At 38.8% G+C, this 19315-nt stretch overlaps 1 protein-coding gene across 1 annotated transcript; it reads left to right on the plus strand.

The window, feature by feature from the left end:
- Nucleotides 1–7034: 7034 nt before the first annotated feature.
- On the plus strand, nucleotides 7035–17468 carry casr (calcium-sensing receptor; the record flags this gene model as incomplete). The annotated part of the gene is made up of 6 exons (XM_084415402.1): nucleotides 7035–7231; nucleotides 8282–8588; nucleotides 10016–10855; nucleotides 10963–11193; nucleotides 12701–12824; nucleotides 16324–17468. 6 exons carry the CDS (start codon nucleotides 7035–7037, stop codon nucleotides 17466–17468), a joined length of 2844 nt encoding a protein of 947 aa, XP_084271528.1.
- Between the last annotated feature and the right edge of the window lie 1847 nt (nucleotides 17469–19315).

Consider the following 19315-nt stretch of genomic DNA (forward strand, 5'->3'; position numbering starts at 1 on the left):
TGTTTCTATGGCTGTATGCTTGTGTGCAAAGAAAATGCTTTGGCTATCCTTTAAGTTAAAACAAGTCTTAAAAATATGCGGATGGATGGATGGATGGATGGATGGATGGATGGATGGATGGATGGAAACGATGGATGGATGGATGGAAACGATGGATGGATGGATGGAAACGATGGCTGGATGGATGGAAACGATGGATGGATGGATGGATGGAAACGATGGATGGATGGATGGATGGATGGATGGAAACGATGGATGGATGGAAACGATGGATGGATGGATGGAAACGAGGGATGGATGGATGGAAACGAGGGATGGATGGATGGAAACGAGGGATGGATGGATGGAAACGAGGGATGGCTGGATGGAAACAAGGGATGGATGGATGGATGGATGGAAACAAGGGATGGATGGATGGATGGAAACAAGGGATGGATGGATGGATGGAAACAAGGGATGGATGGAAACAAGGGATGATGGATGGATGGAAACAAGGGATGGATGGATGGATGGAAACAAGGGATGGATGGATGGACACAAGGGATGGCTGGATGGACACAAGGGATGGATGGAAACAAGGGATGGATGGATGGACACAAGGGATGGATGGATGGACACAAGGGATGGCTGGATGGAAACAAGGGATGGATGGATGGATGGAAACAAGGGATGGATGGATGGACACAAGGGATGGATGGATGGAAACAAGGGATGGGATGGATGGATGGCTGGATGGAAACAAGGGATGGATGGATGGATGGATGGAAACAAGGGATGGATGGATAGATGGATGGAAAGGATGGATGGAAACAAGGGATGGATGGAAACAAGGGATGGATGGATGGATCAGTCAATTGGTGTCCATGTAAACATGCTCATCATCAGTGTCGCAAAGTTGCTTATTTGATTAGTTACCTGGAGTGTAGAGGCTAATCTTTTATTAACGGTTTATAATAAGGTCTCATTTGTTAACATTAATGTACTAACTAACTATGAGCAATACATTTAAGTATGTATTAATCTTTTTTTTAATGTTAGTTAATAAAAAAATTGTTCATGTTAGTTTATTAATGTCACTAATACATTATTAAAATCTATTTGTTAAATGTTGAAATGAACTAACTAGGATTAATAAATGCTGTAGTAGTATTGTTCATTCTTAGTTTGTTAAAGTAGTTAACTATTGTTAACTAATGAAACCTTATTATAAGTTGTTCCCAATCTTTTAAGTTTCTGTCCAGAACATTTCTTTGTTTAAAGGAATTTGAGTCTTAATCTTAAGGCTCTGAGCATGTTAATTAAAATACAGTAGTATTTTGATTAAGCGCATTTCTCAGCACTTAACTGTGCTGGTGAAATGGCTTTAGTGACTAACGAACCTGGGTTGGTACAGAAAGGCATGGTTTAAAAATAGTAACCATTTGTTGAATTATATTAAATCCTCAAAACAAAGCTTGCGTGTGTTTGAGTGCTTGCTTGTCATGATCCTGCCAGTTACGGTGTGTGTCTTTGCCTGTCTTGTTGGCAAAGGCAATTTACACTAACTCCGCCCACCAAAGTCTGGTTGGGCCACACAAGATAACCCCCCCCCCCCCCCCCCGAACTCTCTTTTCTCCCTTTTCCGATCACATATCAGTTTTGGAAAGTCAATAAAAATAAAGAAAACATGGAAAAGTGGAAATAAAGTGCCTAACGACTGTTTAATATCGGTTAGGGGAAGGTGTTTTTAATAATTTAGTAATTTACACTATTACTGCATCCTGTTAATGTACAACAATACTGAGGTGCAAGTAGTATCTGCCAGAAATAGCATCTAACAACTATTTGCACTTTCTGCTACATAGTGTAAATAGAATATATCACTATATTCACTTAGTGTAAATATCATCTATTGCAAGAAAATGTGCTGTTTTCACTTAGTGTAAAACGCCGCTGCCTAAAAATTAGCACTTTTAAAGTTGAAACTAGTAGCTACTTTTGGGTACAGGTTTTTTAAAATCATTATTTTGGACTTTGTTTCATCATAAGAAATTAGATATTTCTGCTAAGACATTCAGCTTTAGGCTCACTTCTGTTTTTTTTGTGTGCAAATCTGCATTATGAAACGCCTTTTATTCTTTTGGGTTTGAAGTGTGGTGACCATTTTAATATTTCAGCCATGTTGTTGGAGGTGACTGAAATAGGAGTGACCACAGGATGACCAAAACCAGCCAGAGGAAATGGACTGATGTCTCAGGTTAATGTTTAACCCTTCTCATAGGAACAGCACACACAGTCACAGCACTCAGCATTAATGGAGGAACTCAAAAAAATGATCTAACATTCAAAGTAGAGGCAAATAATGATTCACAAAATTATGGTTCAGCACTACCAACAGTTGGTTGTTTCCGTTGTTAATTGTTTGTCTTAATATTCACTAGGTGTTGTGTAAAGTGATCTTGCTTTTTTCTTTTTGTACGGAATTCGTGACTTGATGCTTTTGTTGCTAAGGTAAGTGTCTTTGTTTTGCACTGTTTTTAATACTTAGCGGGTATATAATGCGATGTGATTTATATAAAGCTTTTTAAAAATATTTTCAGTTGTGATGCTTGCCTTTTGTGTAAGGAAAATACAATAATATTAATAATTTATCTAGCTACTTTTCAGAGAGAACTTTTTTGTTTTAAATTGGGTATAATCTCCATTGTGTGTGGGTTCACTACACCGTAAAGGCTGGCATGTTTTGCATGTATTTAAAGAGTTTTGAGCAGATTTGTCATTGGGCCTCATTCATGAGACTAGAAGTTCGTAAAACTATTCTTAAAATTATTACAACAATTTGTAGACAAATGGATGTCGAATGATTTACAGAGACATTTGTGCAATCCTTCATGAATGAGGCTAATTGCATTTTTTTTAGTACTTGATTACATCCTAAGAGAGTGTACAAAAAATCTAGATTATGAGTACGTAATATTTGTCCTCAAACTTAAACTTTTATTCATCAACACTCTGAATTTGCAGATGCACCCCATTCTCTAAATGTTAAACCACCCTTAACCTTTTTTCCAGGGACTTGACCAGTTTTTTTGTGGAATAGCCAAATCCTGCTGGAGCATATTTCCAGAGTTAATGAGCTGGATCCTAAACCGTTACACCTGGGAAGTGACTCTAAACTGGCCATAGTATCACACAGAGATCCAGCAGTGGGAAGGTTAGTCATGTGGAACTCTCAACCTAAAAGAAACCATGCGGATATTTTCAGATATGAACAAAATTGTGATACCCACCAACATGGAGAAACTGTCATTGAGGTTTACAAAACAAAACAAGCTCATCCTTTCATATTTTAATTCAGCAAGTGGTGTTAACATCTCTGAAATAAAATGGCTCTATTGCATTATTAGACCAATGTTGTGTAAAAATGTATTAACTCTTGACAGTCCAAACAAGTTAAATATTAAATATTACAAATTGTAGTTAGTTCAGTGACATTACTTCTATTTCGTTCACCATGGAAGGTCAAGTTGAGCTCATACATCATGCTATAAAGGGCACTACACAATTCAATGTTCTATTTATTACAACATTTCTCATCAAATTAGTTTTTATTTATTTATAGCTTTTATACATTTATTCCTAAATATTAACTAAGAACACTGTAACAAATTTCATGTTTATTGTATTTAACGGATGTTCAGCTGTTCTTTTAATACTGAACTTAATTTTGGATCATCAGTCATCAAAGCTCTCTCAATGCCACAGACACTGAGATGTGCCTTTAACTGATTACTGATAAAACGAACAGATCATGAAATTATTTACTTTAGTAGATTACGTTGTATTCGTTGTTACCGCAAATCTGCGTCAGATTACTAACAGACTAGATTCCAGTTTTGAGGGCACGCCAACTGCGATTTTAGCGTTCTGGCTAATATTTGGCACTAATTCAAACGTAACAATTTATTATGTCAGGTAATCAGTTCAAAGATAATCAATACAATAACATCAAATGCTCAGAGATAAAGAGTTAAAGATGTACCCGACTCAAGAAATACATGATGCTGAGTGTCTGAAAGACACTCAACATTATGGGTCGATCTTATTACAAATCGCCCTGAGCCTCTTGTGCTCTTTCTTTAAGTGCTCAGACCGAGACAGAAACTTCTTTCACGTGGAAACATTTGCTATCAATGGGAATTTGCATTCAGAGTTTACACCTTTTGAGGGCCGGATGCCATTTGCCTGGAAGACAAACCTTCCTCTGTGTGCGAGTTATCTCTAAACTCTTAAAAACGTTATTACCTTTTTTGTTTTACTTCTGTGGAGAATGAGACCTTTGTACCAGTCGCACTGAGACATTTCAAATGATACCAAACATGTGTAATATTGTGTGATAATTATTCACATTAAACCATATCGATTTTTGGGTGAATTTTGTTGATCTCAGCATGAGAGAGAGAAGGAAGAGGGAAAGAGATGTAGATTAGGATGATACTGAGGTGAGACTTGCGTCTCGAATGGTGATGCTAACTTCACGAGAGAGTTTAAATGTTAATTTCCTTTGTTTTCTCAGAGAGTTGCCTTGTCTTACAAGCTTTCATGTTATTTTATTTTTAATTAGTCTTCCCACCTCCTTAGTCTTCCTTCTACAGTCTCATATGACTTTTGCCCATTCCTTCTCAATCACCCCCACCAAACCCACGGCACATTTTAGGGGGTCCGTTAAAACTCGATGGGCTCAGAGGCCTGTTTTTTTTTTCTTTTTTGTTTTTTTTTCGTTATTTACTCTTCCAATTTTTTTTAAGGAGGCACTGCCTCCCTTGCCTCCTCGGAGGATAATATCACACAGGCAAGTTTGCAGAAAGAGTCTCTGAAAAATCCCCACCACTGTTGACTGACTGCCTGTGTGGAATGAGCAAAAAGATTTTGAACAATACCTTACAAACCTTTAAAGACAGGCCTACTGTCAGTTAAGAGGATGTTAAAGGTGCTCTAAGCGATGTCACATGTTTTTTAGGCCGAAAAATTTTTTTGTCAGCAAACATCTCCTCACTATCCGCTAGATGCCTGTCCCCTGAACACACTGTAAAAAAACGCGGTCTCTGTAGACACCACAGGCTCCACAAGCGGCAACAGAAACAAACTGGCCCAGCCTGGACCACGAAACATAACAAACAGTGTTCCAGCCAATAATCGTCAAGAATGATTTGGGGGTTAGTGCGCGTGCATATTAAGGGGGGTGTGGGGAGTGGAGGAGAGAGAAGCATGAAGAGGAAAGTTAGCTAGAGGAGAGATGTCCTAGACAACGACTAACGTTAGAATTATATTCTCTTGAATTTTGATATGACCGACACACGACCAAAAAGACGAAGTTCCGATGAACAAATAGCGCGTTCCTTCTCCTTTTTCCTCTTCTTTGCTAAGTCCCGAATTTACATCGGAAAAGCCTGTTTCAGGAAGCACGGAATGGAGGAGGAGGGGATGGGATGAGGAGGGGGGAGGGTCGAGCTAGCCTCCGTTTTGTTTGACAATACTTCGAACGTCAACAAGAAGTGACGTCACCCAACATCGCTTAGAGCACCTTTAAAGGTGCTGTATGTAGTTTTTAGCGGCCTCTAGCGGTGATGTTTCAGATTGCAACCAATAAGTTTACAAGCGCGTGCTCTTACGCGTGCTCGAATTTATGAGCGAGCACTGTGGGTACCGGCCAGACTGAGACGCAACATATGGACGCAACACACAAAGCATCCCACAACATGCTGGAAACTCAGGTAAACTCCCACTGCAACGTTAATATAATAGGCTACTTTTATCAGCTTGACGTTGAACTAATGCTCCATGCTCGTACCATGATAAGTATGGAACCCTATCAACCGTGCCGAATTTTGCCACTGCAAGCACCACTTCACATTTTCTTCAGGAAATGTAGATTCTAGGTTTGTAGATAAGGTTTCTCCATAATTCAAATGCCCTGCCGATGTTGATCCGTGTTTTTTACCCGAAGTTCATCCGAATCACGTCTGGCCTTACAAGCTTCAGCAGAATTATTTTTTTTATTTTTTTGTTTTTATCAATATGTGGAGTTTGTGTTGGAGTCTGTGTTTTGCTGGGCGCAGGTCGTTTCTTAGTGTTATCAGACATGTCATAAGTTGCATAAGTCATAAGTCCATGTCATAAGTCATAAGCAGTGTCGTCGCTGTTGAGTGCAAAGTCAGTAAGCTAGACGAGGCGAGAGGCTCGGGAGCGCGCATGCAGGTGACGTCACTGGCGGTAAATCCGACCCGGGACCTTCACATAAAAATAAGAATACTTGCTTTCAGAGGTAATAGCAAAACCCGCAAAGTGGATAATTTTAATGTGAGATTACAACCCCTTCACACACAGGCAATAAAAAAAGGATTTGTTTTGGTAGAAAATCTACTTACAGCACCTTTAATTGATGGTATATGCTTTTGATGAGGTAAAAAAAAAAAAAATTATTGTATTCAAATTATCTATGATTCTGCAATAGGATTCTCCACCAATCAGAGAATCGCACCAAAGGCAGCTGAAAAAGTGGACGGCACTGTTGCTGCTTGGCCAATCAAATTCAAGAACTGTTGTATCAGTATAAACATTGTTTTTGCTGTTTTGTTCAATTAACTAAGTATCCCTTTTATGTTTTCTTTAGGAATATTCAGCATTCAACCAATCAAAAATCAAACTACTGTAAATTCCTTTCATGGGCCGTGGTTTTCTCAATCCATCACACAATGAACAGGAGAGGAATTTACTGGTGGAAGGAATGAAAGGATCAACAGATCCGCGAATAAACCCGTACATGATCAGCAATGTGGGTAGACTCCCCAGCTCCTTCACCACTCAAGAATGTGTTGGTGCATCTGACACTTTGCATATCTGTTGATTCCATCAACTAAAGGAATTGCATTTAAATAAAATAAAAAATTCTGGTTGAAGAAGGAATTGAAGAAACTAGAGTAAATTCCAAGACTTGCTGCCCTGCCAACATCTACCTTGCTCCATGAAGGCCGTATTAGAAACCAACTGAAGCAATGAGGTTTCAACTGAAGTATTACTTGCATTACCTGGTTCTATTGGGCTTCAGCTGTGTAATTTCTACCTATGGCCCATATCAGAGGGCCCAGAAGACAGGGGACATACTGCTGGGGGGGCTTTTCCCGATACACTTTGGGGTGGCCTCCAAAGACCAGGACCTTGCAGCACGGCCAGAGTCAACTGAGTGTGTCAGGTAGAAACACAACATGCTAAACTTTTCAAATGTGGTTATTTTTTTAAAGTGGTTTTCAAGGTCTTTTAACTGACCTTTAGTAATTAACACAATACTTTTACCCTTCACACAATTTTTGCATTTTATGTATTTGGGAAAAAAATAATATTTCCAGCCATAGCAAATGCCACTCTTAAAGGGATAGTTCACTCAAAAATGAAAATTCTGTCATTAATTACTCACCCTCATGTCGTTCCAAACCAGTAAGACTTTCGTTAATTTTCAGAACACAAATGAAGATCTTTTTGATGAAATCTGAGAGCTTTCTGTCCCTCCATTGACCTCTACCTAAACTAATCCATATGAATTGAGCGGTTTAGTCCAAATTTTCTAAAGAGACTCGATCGCTTTATATGATGAACAGATTTAATTTAGGCTTTTATTCACATATAAACATTCATCAACTCACACATCAGTTGTGGTAAACGGAAGCTCAAGCATGTTTTGCTTGACGTGTGAGAACCAATGATGTTCATTCTCGTGTTACGCATCACGTTTGAGCTTCAGCAAGAGGTCTCGCGCGTCAAGCAGGTTCAGTTGAGCTTCTGTTTATGTTCGCTGATCAATGTTTAAGTGTGAATAAAATCCTAAATTAAATTTGTTCATCAGAGAGAGAAAACTCTCAGATTTCATCAAAAAGATCTTCATTTGTGTTCTTAAGATGAATAAAAGTCTTACCGGTTTGGAACAACATGAGGGTAAGTAATTAATGACAGAATTGTAATTTTTGGGTGAACTATCCTTTTAAGAACTATAATCAGCATAGAAAGCCATGTTTAGTATGAGGTAAATGAAAACACGGCTGTAAGACTAACTTAGTTAGCTACTTAGCTAGTGTTTGTTAGCTTAAATATACCAAGTATACACATCAGTACAATCTAATGAACATATTTTATGTCTTTCTTTTGTGTCAAATTAAACATGTTTAGTCAATTCTAGATCCATTCCTTATTGTTTAACTTGACTACTGTAAATGACAAATATGACCCAAACTACACTTTCTTTTTCCAGGTATAACTTTCGTGGATTCCGCTGGCTGCAGTCTATGATCTTTGCTATAGAGGAGATCAACAACAGCTCTACTCTTCTCCCAAACATCACGCTTGGCTATCGTATATTTGACACATGCAACACTGTCTCGAAGGCTCTGGAGGCGTCGCTAAGCTTTGTTGCACAGAATAAGATTGATTCACTCAACTTGGATGAGTTCTGTAACTGCACAGGGAACATCCCATCAACCATTGCAGTGGTTGGGGCGTCTGGATCTGCAGTGTCTACAGCAGTGGCTGACCTAGTGGGCCTCTTCTACATCCCTCAGGTTCTTTTGCATTTTAACATCAATTAGAGTAGTTTCTGTGGGAAATTAAAAGTAAGAAATGAGCTTGGTAAATGTATTATGAATCAGCTAATTTTGGAAGAAGATTTTAAAGACAACAGTTGCATTACTGGATTACCTTAAAGAAATGCTTGTTTAAGGCAAGACACCACAGGTGAATTGGGTAAAACGTTTAACTAATAGATATCACTAGTTCTTCCTTAGTTGATTAATCGCTGTATTAGGGACAATTGTTTTGTATTACAAGTTCTATGGAATGTTATGTGTCAATGATGCGTCATTAAATACACACTAATTTGCATACTTTTCTGAACATTGGATAAAGCCGGGTTCAAAATTATTTTTTCATTTTATTGACACATTTTGGATATCTCTTTTTTATCATTTCATAAATCAGAAAAAAATGTCAACAGCCAGAAAAAAAAAAAAAAAAACCTTTTTCACAATGTGTTTAGGAATAAATTGTTTTATAAATCAGGTGAATGATATATGACCGAACCCCCTCAGTAAAAACTTTCAGAATATAGATAGGAGTAAAACAGTAAAGTTGTATGGAAAGAGTATGTAAGTGCTGCTAAAGTGGAGATTTCTGGCTAATTTTGAGAAAATTTAACAATGCAAATGGATAAAGTGTAAGAAAATAAGCACTTAAATGTGTACTTTGGATGCTTTTTTTCTTTCTACTTGTTATGGAAGAAAATAAGCTCAATCTCAAAATTGAACAATTCATGAAAAAACAAAGGTTTTGTCTGTAGTGTCTTGCTTTAAAGGAGTAGTTCACTTAAAAATAAAAATTCTGTCATTTACTCACTATTATGTAATTCCAAATCTATATCCGTTTTTTATGTGGAACTCAAAGGGAGAAGAAAGTACCTGTATAGTGGCTGCGAATGTCTGAGATGTTAAAGTAGTCCATGCAACTCGTGCACCATAGAAGGCATAAGTATTCTGAAGCCAATAGCCGAGTGTGATGAACAGACTGAAATTATTATAACCCATAACGATAACTGATGCACCTTATGTGTTAAATGAACATCAATGACATCAAACCTCATTGTTGCTCACCCGTCTCTTGACACTGTCATATCAAACCTCACATTAAGCTTCAGAAAGTGCCATATTTCAATTGAAAGCTAAAGAAGAGGGTAAGGGTAAAATTTTTTATTTAAGTCGTTTCCTCAATGCTTGTAAAAAATGAAAAACAAAACAACCTATGGCTTTGGAGGACTTGGAATATAGCATGACACATCCATACTTTTTTTTTTTTTTGTCCTTTTTGGAGCTTGACAAATATGGTCACTATTAATTGTCATTTTATGAAAAAGCTGCATAAAATATTACACTGAAAAAAAAAAAATATATATATATATTTTTTTTTTAAACTGTCCCTCTCCTCTACTGTCTTTCAGATCAGCTATGCTTCATCCAGTCGCCTTTTGAGCAACAAGAATCAGTACAAATCCTTCATGAGAACTATCCCCACAGATGAGTATCAGGCTATTGCTATGGCTGCCATCATTGACCACTTCCAGTGGAACTGGGTGATTGCTATCGCCTCTGATGATGAATATGGCCGTCCGGGGATTGAAAAGTTTGAGAATGAAATGTTTCATAGGGACATCTGCATCGATCTCAATGTTTTAATTTCACAATACATTGATGAAGCTGAGATTCGCCGTCTGGCAGACCGCATCGAAAACTCAACCGCCAAGGTCATTGCTGTGTTTGCTAGCGGACCAGATGTCGAGCCACTTATTAAAGAGATGGTGAGGCGAAACGTCACAGACCGGGTCTGGTTGGCGAGCGAGGCATGGGCCAGCTCTAGCCTGGTTGCCAAGCCAGAGTACATAGATGTCATGGGAGGAACGATTGGCTTTGCACTGAGGGCTGGGCACATACCCGGCTTTAAAGAGTTCTTACAGCAAGTCCATCCAAAGAAGTCCAGCCATAATGAATTTGTGAGGGAATTTTGGGAGGAGACTTTTAACTGTTACCTAGAAGATAGTCCAAGGAATGAGGACAGTGAAAATGGCAGTACAAGTTTCAGACCTCTGTGCACTGGTGAAGAGGACATTGCAAGTGTTGAGACTCCGTACCTGGACTACACGCACCTAAGGATTTCTTACAATGTGTACGTGGCTGTTTATGCCATAGCACAGGCACTTCAGGACATACTCACCTGCACACCTGGAAAAGGATTGTTTGCTAATGGCTCTTGTGCAGACATTAGGAAAGTTGAAGCTTGGCAGGCGAGTTACTTACCATACAACATAGGTTCCCCTCTTCTCAATTCTAGGAAAGTTTCATACAAATGTAATGATATTCATATGCCTCTCTTTTTTCTTTATTCTAAAAGGTTCTGAAACAGCTGAGACACCTCAACTTCATAAACAGCATGGGGGAGCGGGTGCGTTTCGACAACGGCAGTGAGCTCTCAGCAAATTATACCATCATAAACTGGCATCGATCACCTGAGGATGGGTCTGTTGTATTTAAGGAAGTTGGTTATTACAGCATACATAACAAGAACGGGGCCAAACTTTCCATTGACAAGACAAAAATACTGTGGAACGGCCATCTTACTGAGGTAAGCAACAGTTCCCGAATTTCTTGGCACTTAGGTCACACTGTCAGTCCAAATCCGATTATTTGTGTATCCGATTGGAATTTATCTAAAATTATTGATGTCCACACTGTGTGTCGCAACTGTTCAGATCCGATTTGTGTGTCCACGCAGCTCTTTCGTTTTCCAGAATATCTGCATTGGTTTCTATGGCAAGAAGGAAGTTGGTAGGAATACGCCAAATACAACAACAACCGCAACATGGAGGGGTTTGCAATAGAGATGTTGTCTTATTTAAATTTTACATCATGACAATGTGTAGCCGCCTCGCTAGTCTACTGTCTTCAGAACCAGATCTGGCTCTGCTCCCTTTTACCTAAACTCGTGACTTCAGACTTACGTGCCATCTAGAAACTTGCGCTCTGCAAGTGAACGCCGTCTTGTGGTGCCATCTCAAAGAGGCACAAAATCTCTTTCTCGGACCTTTACCTTGACTGTTGAACAACTGAAGACGCATCTTTTTCGGCAACACTTGATCCATTAATTACTAACACTTTCTCCTCTATTCTATTCTATATCTATTTATAAAATAAAATAAGTACACTGCGTTAGATTCAACTGGGAAGGGTCATAGCACTTACATATTGTTATTTTAACTGCTTCTATTGTTCTCATTTGTAAGTCGCTTTGGATAAAAGCATCTGCTAAATGAATGAATGTAATTGTAAACCATAGGCTTGTATGCACAGCTTTTTTCCGTGATGTCGTCTCCGTCGGTTTACAAACATGTCTCCATTATATTGTCATTTTCTGCTCGTCCGGCACTTTGGAACAACACAGCCTTGTTTGTTATCAATTACTCACTCACTACTATGTCGTTTCAAACCCATTAGACTTCCGGTCATCTTAAAAAAAACACAAATGGAGCTAATGTAAATTAAATATGACCGTCCACTGAAAGTCTATTCACAGGAAACTCTGATGCCTCAATGTTCATAAAGAGATAATTAAAGAAATCCATATGTATCGAGTAGTTTAATTTAAAGTCTTCAACAATCGCTCTATATGATGAACAGATTTAACTAGCAGAGCACATACAGTAGTCAACATTTGAAGTGGATCAAAAAAGTTCATCAAAGTTGTCCTAAGACAAGAACGGGAATTGTTCAAAATTCATGTATAACTTTGATAAAAGGTTTTGATCCACTTCAAATGTTGACTGTTGTAGATCACTCAAATTTAATAAACGGAAGCTCAAGCTTTACATTCTTGTGTCACGCCAACACATTTGAGCTTCCTCAAGAAACAATGAGGTTTGTTCTCACATGTCAAGCAAGTACGGTTGAGCTTCCGTTTACCATGTTTGATGTGCTTCATTTATGTTAGCTGATCAATGTTTATGTGAATTTTTGGGTGAACTAACCCTTTACCAAATGGCGAACCCAAAGGATCCTTGTCCAGGCATTTACAGCAGCAAATGAGACTTGTTTTATTACATGAGCCAATTCAGTGTTTCTCTTTTCTCTGCCAGGTACCATTTTCCAACTGTAGCGACGAGTGTGAACCTGGAACCAGAAAAGGAATTATTGATGGCAAACCCACATGCTGCTTCGAGTGTACAGAGTGCTCAGATGGGGAGTACAGTGATCATAAAGGTTAGCAAATGAATAATTCAGCAACTTAATATCTATTAGAACAGTCATTTTCTTTTGCTGGTGGAAGCAGCAATGGTGGAAAGAGACCGTATCAAAGTATACAAACATGAGTCAAGACTTAAAGCAGGGGTGTTCAATCCTGCTCTTGAAGGACTTCTAGCCCTTAATTAATTAAACACCTAAACCAGCTAATCAAGGTCTTCAGACAGAGCCCCTCCAAATCACAGAGCCTTGAGGGTTAGCCAAAAAAAAAGGACACTGGAGGAGGTTTTTTAAATTGATGTCAATGGAGGTGAGGCTTCAGTATGCTGAATAAACTGTTTTTATGAGAAAACAGCCCATCACTTAATGAATTGACAGCCTGTCTGCTAATCTAGTTCAACATATTTTCCATAAAACATAAATTTATTATTGATTTGCAATTTTTTGCTGTTTTATAAGAGAATTTTGTGACAGGTATGATTCAGCATCAGCTTCGTATTCATTTATATGGTATCCTGTCATACAAATTTGACTGCAGTTCAATGCTGTCAAGGCCTTTAATGTAATTGGTTCAATCAATCAATCAATCAAAATTTATTTATAGAGCACTTTAAAATCCAAAGTGGACACAAAGTGCTGTACAGTAAAACAATAAATTAATACATAAAAGCCCTAAATACAAAGCTCACACAACCCATAAAAACAATAACAAACCATACATTGAACCAATACCATCAATAACCAAACATGAATTGTAAATTTCAGTTATCAAAGGCCAAAGAATAGAGGTGGGTTTTAAGAAGAGACTTAAAAACAGACAATGAAGATGCCTGTCTAATGTGCAGAGGTAAATCGTTCCACAATTTAGGAGCTGCTACAGCAAAAGCGCGGTCCCCTTTTTGCTTGCGCTTTGTTTTTGGCACACTTAGGAGCAGTTGATCGGCTGACCTGAGAGAACGGGTGGGTCTATAGGGGTGTAGCAGCTCAGGGATGTAGGGAGGGGCAAGACCATTTTGGCATTTAAAAGCAAATAAAATAATCTTAAAATGGATCCTTTGATATATAGGCAGCCAATGGAGTGAGGATAAAATGGGGGAAATGTGCTCGTATTTACGTGTTCCAGTTAAAAGACGTGCAGCAGCGTTTTGCACCAACTGGAGACGAGCAATAGAGGACCCACTGATCCCCACATACAGAGCATTACAGTAATCCAACCTAGTGGTGACAAAGGTGTGGATTACTGTCTCAAAGTGCTGCCTTGAAAGAAATGGCTTTATTTTGGCCAATTGCCTAAATTGGTTAATAAGGCACACGTGATCCAAGTTGACAGTTACGCTGTCTCCAATGGTAGAGCCACAAAGGTTGATATCTTTCCATATATGAGAGTTTTTAACTGTGTCTCATCTTGAAGGTTGTGCCTTCCAGAGGTCACATTAGTCAGCCACATACGTCATCAAGCTTGTCTCATTTCAGAAAAAATTTAGTGAAATGAAGCAGCCTAAATGACGAACGAGGCCTCCAGAAAGCGCAGCCTTCTAAACGAGACAGCATCCGATTTAGGATCTCTAGAAACTAGTGATGTTTGATTCTTAAATGAATTGTTCTTTTAAGCTGGTAACTGGTCGAGTCAGTTCACTGAACCGAACGGAATTGAACTTTAGTTCTGGGTTGATGACTCAAGCACATATCGAAGTACAACGCAATCTCATTGTATTCCACCGAATGAGCCAATGAGCATGTCCAGATGACTTACTGAATCAAAGATCCAATTCAAAATGAACGAACTCTCAGAAAACTTTGACCGTTAGAACCGACTTCTTTTTGAGTAGGTTATTTTTGATTTGTTAATTTCAAACTGGTTCTTTGGTTCAATAAACTGTCTAGACAAGCTCATTGGCTCATTCTGTGCTTATGTCATCAACCCAGAACTAAAGTTTGATTCAGTCCAATTCTGGGAACTGACTCGACCGGTTACGGGCTTAAAGAATGATTAATTAATTCAGAAATGAACATCACTACTAAAAATGTTCTGGCAGGTGAGTTGGAGCTAAACTTCTCGACTGTGTTCGAAATCACCCCATATACCTTCATTCACTATTCCCTACTTTAGTCCACTAATATAGTCCACTTGAAAGAGTGAATGCAGACAGGAGAGTGAATTCGGACACTAGTGTCCGAATTCACTCTCCTGTCTACATTCATTCTTTCAAGTGGACTATATTAGTGGACTAATGTAGGGAATAGTGAATTTTGTGACGGATATGATTTAGCATCAGCTTCTTATTCATTAATATGGTATCCTGTCATACAAATTTGACTGCAGTTCAATGCTGTCAAGGCCTTTAATGTAATTGGTTAATAAGGCACACGTGATCCAAGTCGAAACCGGTCGAGTCAGTTCACAGAATTGGACTGAATCAAACTTTAGTTCAGGGTTGATGACGTAAGCACCAAATGAGCCAATGAGCTTGTCCAGAAAGTTTATTGACCCAAAGAACCAGTTTGAAATTAACAAATCAAAAATAACCTACTCAAAAAGAAGCAAACAAGTCGGTTCTGTCAACGTTTTCTGAGGGTTCGTTCATTTTGAATTGGATCTTTGATTCAATAAGTCATCTGGACATGCTCAATGGCTCATTCGGTGGAATACAATGAGATTGCGTTGTACTTCGATTTGTGCCGGAAGGGCTGCCACTTTGGCATAGTTTGTGCATGCTGTTTAATAATCATTTGAACTTGGCAAACTGGCTGCTCCAGTAGTAAGATGAAAAGATTTATCTTGTACTCTGCATGTATAAACCTTAATTAAGCAATTTAATAATCAAGTAAAAAGGAATTTATTCCTGTATGATATTACGCTGTAGCCACATTGGACCAGCGGTTTGGAAAATGGATGGATGGATGATTCAGCTGCGGGCGAAATCTTCTGGCGAGACGTGGGAATTAATTTGGCGTGACTGTCACGTCACAGTGCATTATGGGTATTCTCTAGCCATTGAGCGTACATCGGTTGTTCACTCATTACTGCGGTGCATTGTGGGATTGAATGAGTGCACTCGATAAGTGTTTCTAGCACTGGAGGGTTACCATCCTGCAGAGTTCAGTCCCAACCCTAATCAAACACACCTGAACCAGCTAATCAAGGTGTTCAGATTTACTTGAAAATGACAGGCATGTTGGAGCAGGGCTGGGACCAACGTCTGCAGGATGGTAGCTCTCCAGGGGCAGAGTTGGCTACCCCTGTTCTACAGCATTTATTAATCGTAGTTATAGTTAAGTCAAATATTTGACTAACATTTTTAATATCAAAAGTTGTATGCACTTTGAACTGACATGAACAAGCTGCATTTTATTAACCAGCATTAACAAAGATTATTAAATGTAAAGGCTGTATTCTTAATTGTTAACTGAAGCATTAACTAATGTTCAGAATTGAGACCTTATTGTAAAGTGTTAACGTAATTATCGGAATATTGTATTTTTTTTACAGTCTTTTTGTATTTTATTTTCTCCACAGATGCCAGCGTTTGCTCTAAATGCCCAAACAACTCCTGGTCTAACGGCAATCACACTTCTTGCTTCCTGAAGGAGATTGAGTTTCTGTCCTGGACCGAACCTTTTGGGATCGCTTTGACCTTATTTGCGGTGCTTGGGGTTCTGTTAACAGCTTTTGTGTTGGGTGTTTTTGTGCAATTCCGTGATACTCCAGTTGTGAAAGCATCCAACCGAGAGCTCTCATTTCTTTTGCTTTTCTCGCTTATCTGTTGTTTCTCTAGCTCTCTTATATTCATAGGCGAACCACAGGACTGGACATGCCGTGTACGTCAACCAGCCTTTGGAATCAGCTTTGTGTTATGCATCTCTTGCATTCTTGTTAAAACCAATCGTGTCCTACTAGTGTTTGAAGCCAAAATCCCCACCAGTCTCCACCGTAAATGGTGGGGACTGAACCTGCAGTTCTTACTAGTGTTCCTGTTCACATTTGTCCAAGTGATGATCTGCGTGGTTTGGTTGTACAATGCTCCACCAGGGAGTTACAAAAACTATGACATTGATGAAATCATCTTCATCACCTGTAATGAGGGCTCCATGATGGCGTTGGGATTCCTCATTGGCTATACATGCCTGCTGGCTGCCATCTGTTTCTTCTTTGCGTTCAAGTCTCGGAAACTTCCCGAAAACTTCACGGAGGCCAAGTTCATCACATTTAGTATGCTCATTTTTTTCATCGTTTGGATCTCCTTCATCCCTGCGTACTTCAGCACGTACGGCAAGTTCGTCTCAGCGGTTGAGGTCATTGCCATTCTGGCTTCCAGCTTCAGTTTGCTAGCCTGTATCTTTTTCAACAAGGTGTACATCATTCTCTTAAAACCATCCAGGAACACAACTGAGGAGGTTCGCTGTAGCACAGCAGCTCATTCTTTCAAAGCAGCAGCGAGGGCAACACTACGACACAGCTCTGCCTCCAGAAAGCGATCAGGCAGTGTGGGTGGCTCCTCTGCCTCCTCGCCCTCTTCATCGATCAGCATGAAGACCAATGGGAACGAAACAGAGTCCCCCTCTACACGCAGACACAGTCAGAAACCAAGGGTGAGCTTTGGAAGTGGAACAGTCAGTCTCTCCTTTAGCTTTGAAGAAGCTAGAAAGAACTCTGTAAAGTGATTAACAAGAACTTTTGGATAAAGAATATGGTAATCAACAGTCGTATCAGTCTCCAAATGTCCCTTTCTCCAAAGTCCTTTTCTAGAGTCAACCTCCACTAACTGTGAAAACAGCCAGAACACCTCCCAGTCTTCAGGCACAGGCTAATCTCTGTCAACATTGCTTAGACCTGCCAGAACTCACTGACACAAAAGACTCATTTTCGTGCAAGCCATTTGTTGACCACAGCCACAGTCTTTCATTGGCACTTTTTACGTCACTCTTTTTAAGGCATCTGATATATGTCTTAAATGTAACACAGAAGCAGATAAATAAAACAAAAACACCTGATTTATGTCTAATGTGATTTTCTAGTCCCTTGATAATAGTTGTACTATGTCTCCTGTGTACATTAATATGCTAATCGAAATCTTTGTCCTGAAGGTTTCATCCTATTTAGAAGTGCACTATTTTTACAGATAGTTTAAAGTTATATAAATGTGCATGAACCAGGGGCCTCATTTATACAATGCACATAGGATCGGATTTGATACTAAATTCCATAGATTTGATCCTACGTCAAAAGTGAGAAACAAATCTGGATTTATAAAGGTAGAAACTGACATGAAAATGTTCTTATGCGTATGCTATCTGAAGAACATATGAACAATTTTTGGTGCTCATATGCACATGCTGCACACACACTGGATTTGCTTGCCCATTGATGACGACTTCTGAACCATTAAGAGATATTTGTTGCCATTCTGTAGGTGAAGTTGATTGTGCTTGAATTTAAGATGAACAGGGATTTATTTAAAAAGGGATGCATTTAGGAAGCTTTGTTTGTGCATACAGATGTTTTATAAATTATTCATAGCAATGTAAGACCTGAAGTGACCAATTAAACCATATAGATTTTTGGGTGAATTTCAGGTGATCTCAGCATGAGAGAGAGACGAGATGGGGATGGGAGAGAATTGTAAATTGGGAGTTGATCAGCTCAAGTGTGTGTTCTTAAACCACAATGGATCATTCAAAAAGGCATGCCATCATGCTTCACCGGTTTTTAATACAAGGAAACCTTATTCTTAGAAGAGCTTAGAGGCAAAATGGGAAAGTAACAGATCCTGTAATACAGCTCATATCTACAGTATGTACATCTGACTGCTTTTCAGAAATGCTTTTCAGAGAATTTGACTTCAAAGCATTTAAAACTGGCAAGTGATGGCCTTTTTCAAGCTCGACAGGTAACGTACCTGTTGGTTTATCGTCTCTACACATTCCTTTTTTGCTTGTAAGCTTTTCTCAGAATGAGGTTTCCTTGTTGACACCTCAGATAGTTGCCTTTTTGAATGATTGTTTTGATAATGTTACTCATTATTAGTTATGGCTATAAGCTGAACTAACACATCTCCCACTGCACAACACACACGCTGCATAGCTGGAACTTCTCACCGGTTGCTGACGTGATGCAACCACATGACATTTCCCATAAAATCAGACTCGACAGCTCAAACTAAATCATTAAGGCAAGGAGAGATTTTTGAACACTGACTTTTTCTATATTTTCGCTCAATTATTGATTTTAATAGATTTTTAACAAAACATGTGCCTTTTTTCAAGGTACATTTACATCCCAAATGACAACAAACAAATAGAGTTTATACAGTACAATTTAGTAACAGTTCATTGTTATTAAATTGTAACATATTGAGAGATGATTCAGCCTTAAGGGACTGTCGTCATAATGTTGGTCTTGATTGATATCCAAATACTAGTAGCATCTTGGTTATGCTTTATTTTAAGGTGATGTTATCGTATAATTACACAAATAAGTGCTGAGTAATATTAATTAACTACATGTAGTT

Source organism: Rutilus rutilus (genome assembly GCF_951802725.1).
Source record: "Rutilus rutilus genome assembly, chromosome: 7".
NCBI classification, from domain to species: Eukaryota; Metazoa; Chordata; class Actinopteri; order Cypriniformes; family Leuciscidae; genus Rutilus; species Rutilus rutilus.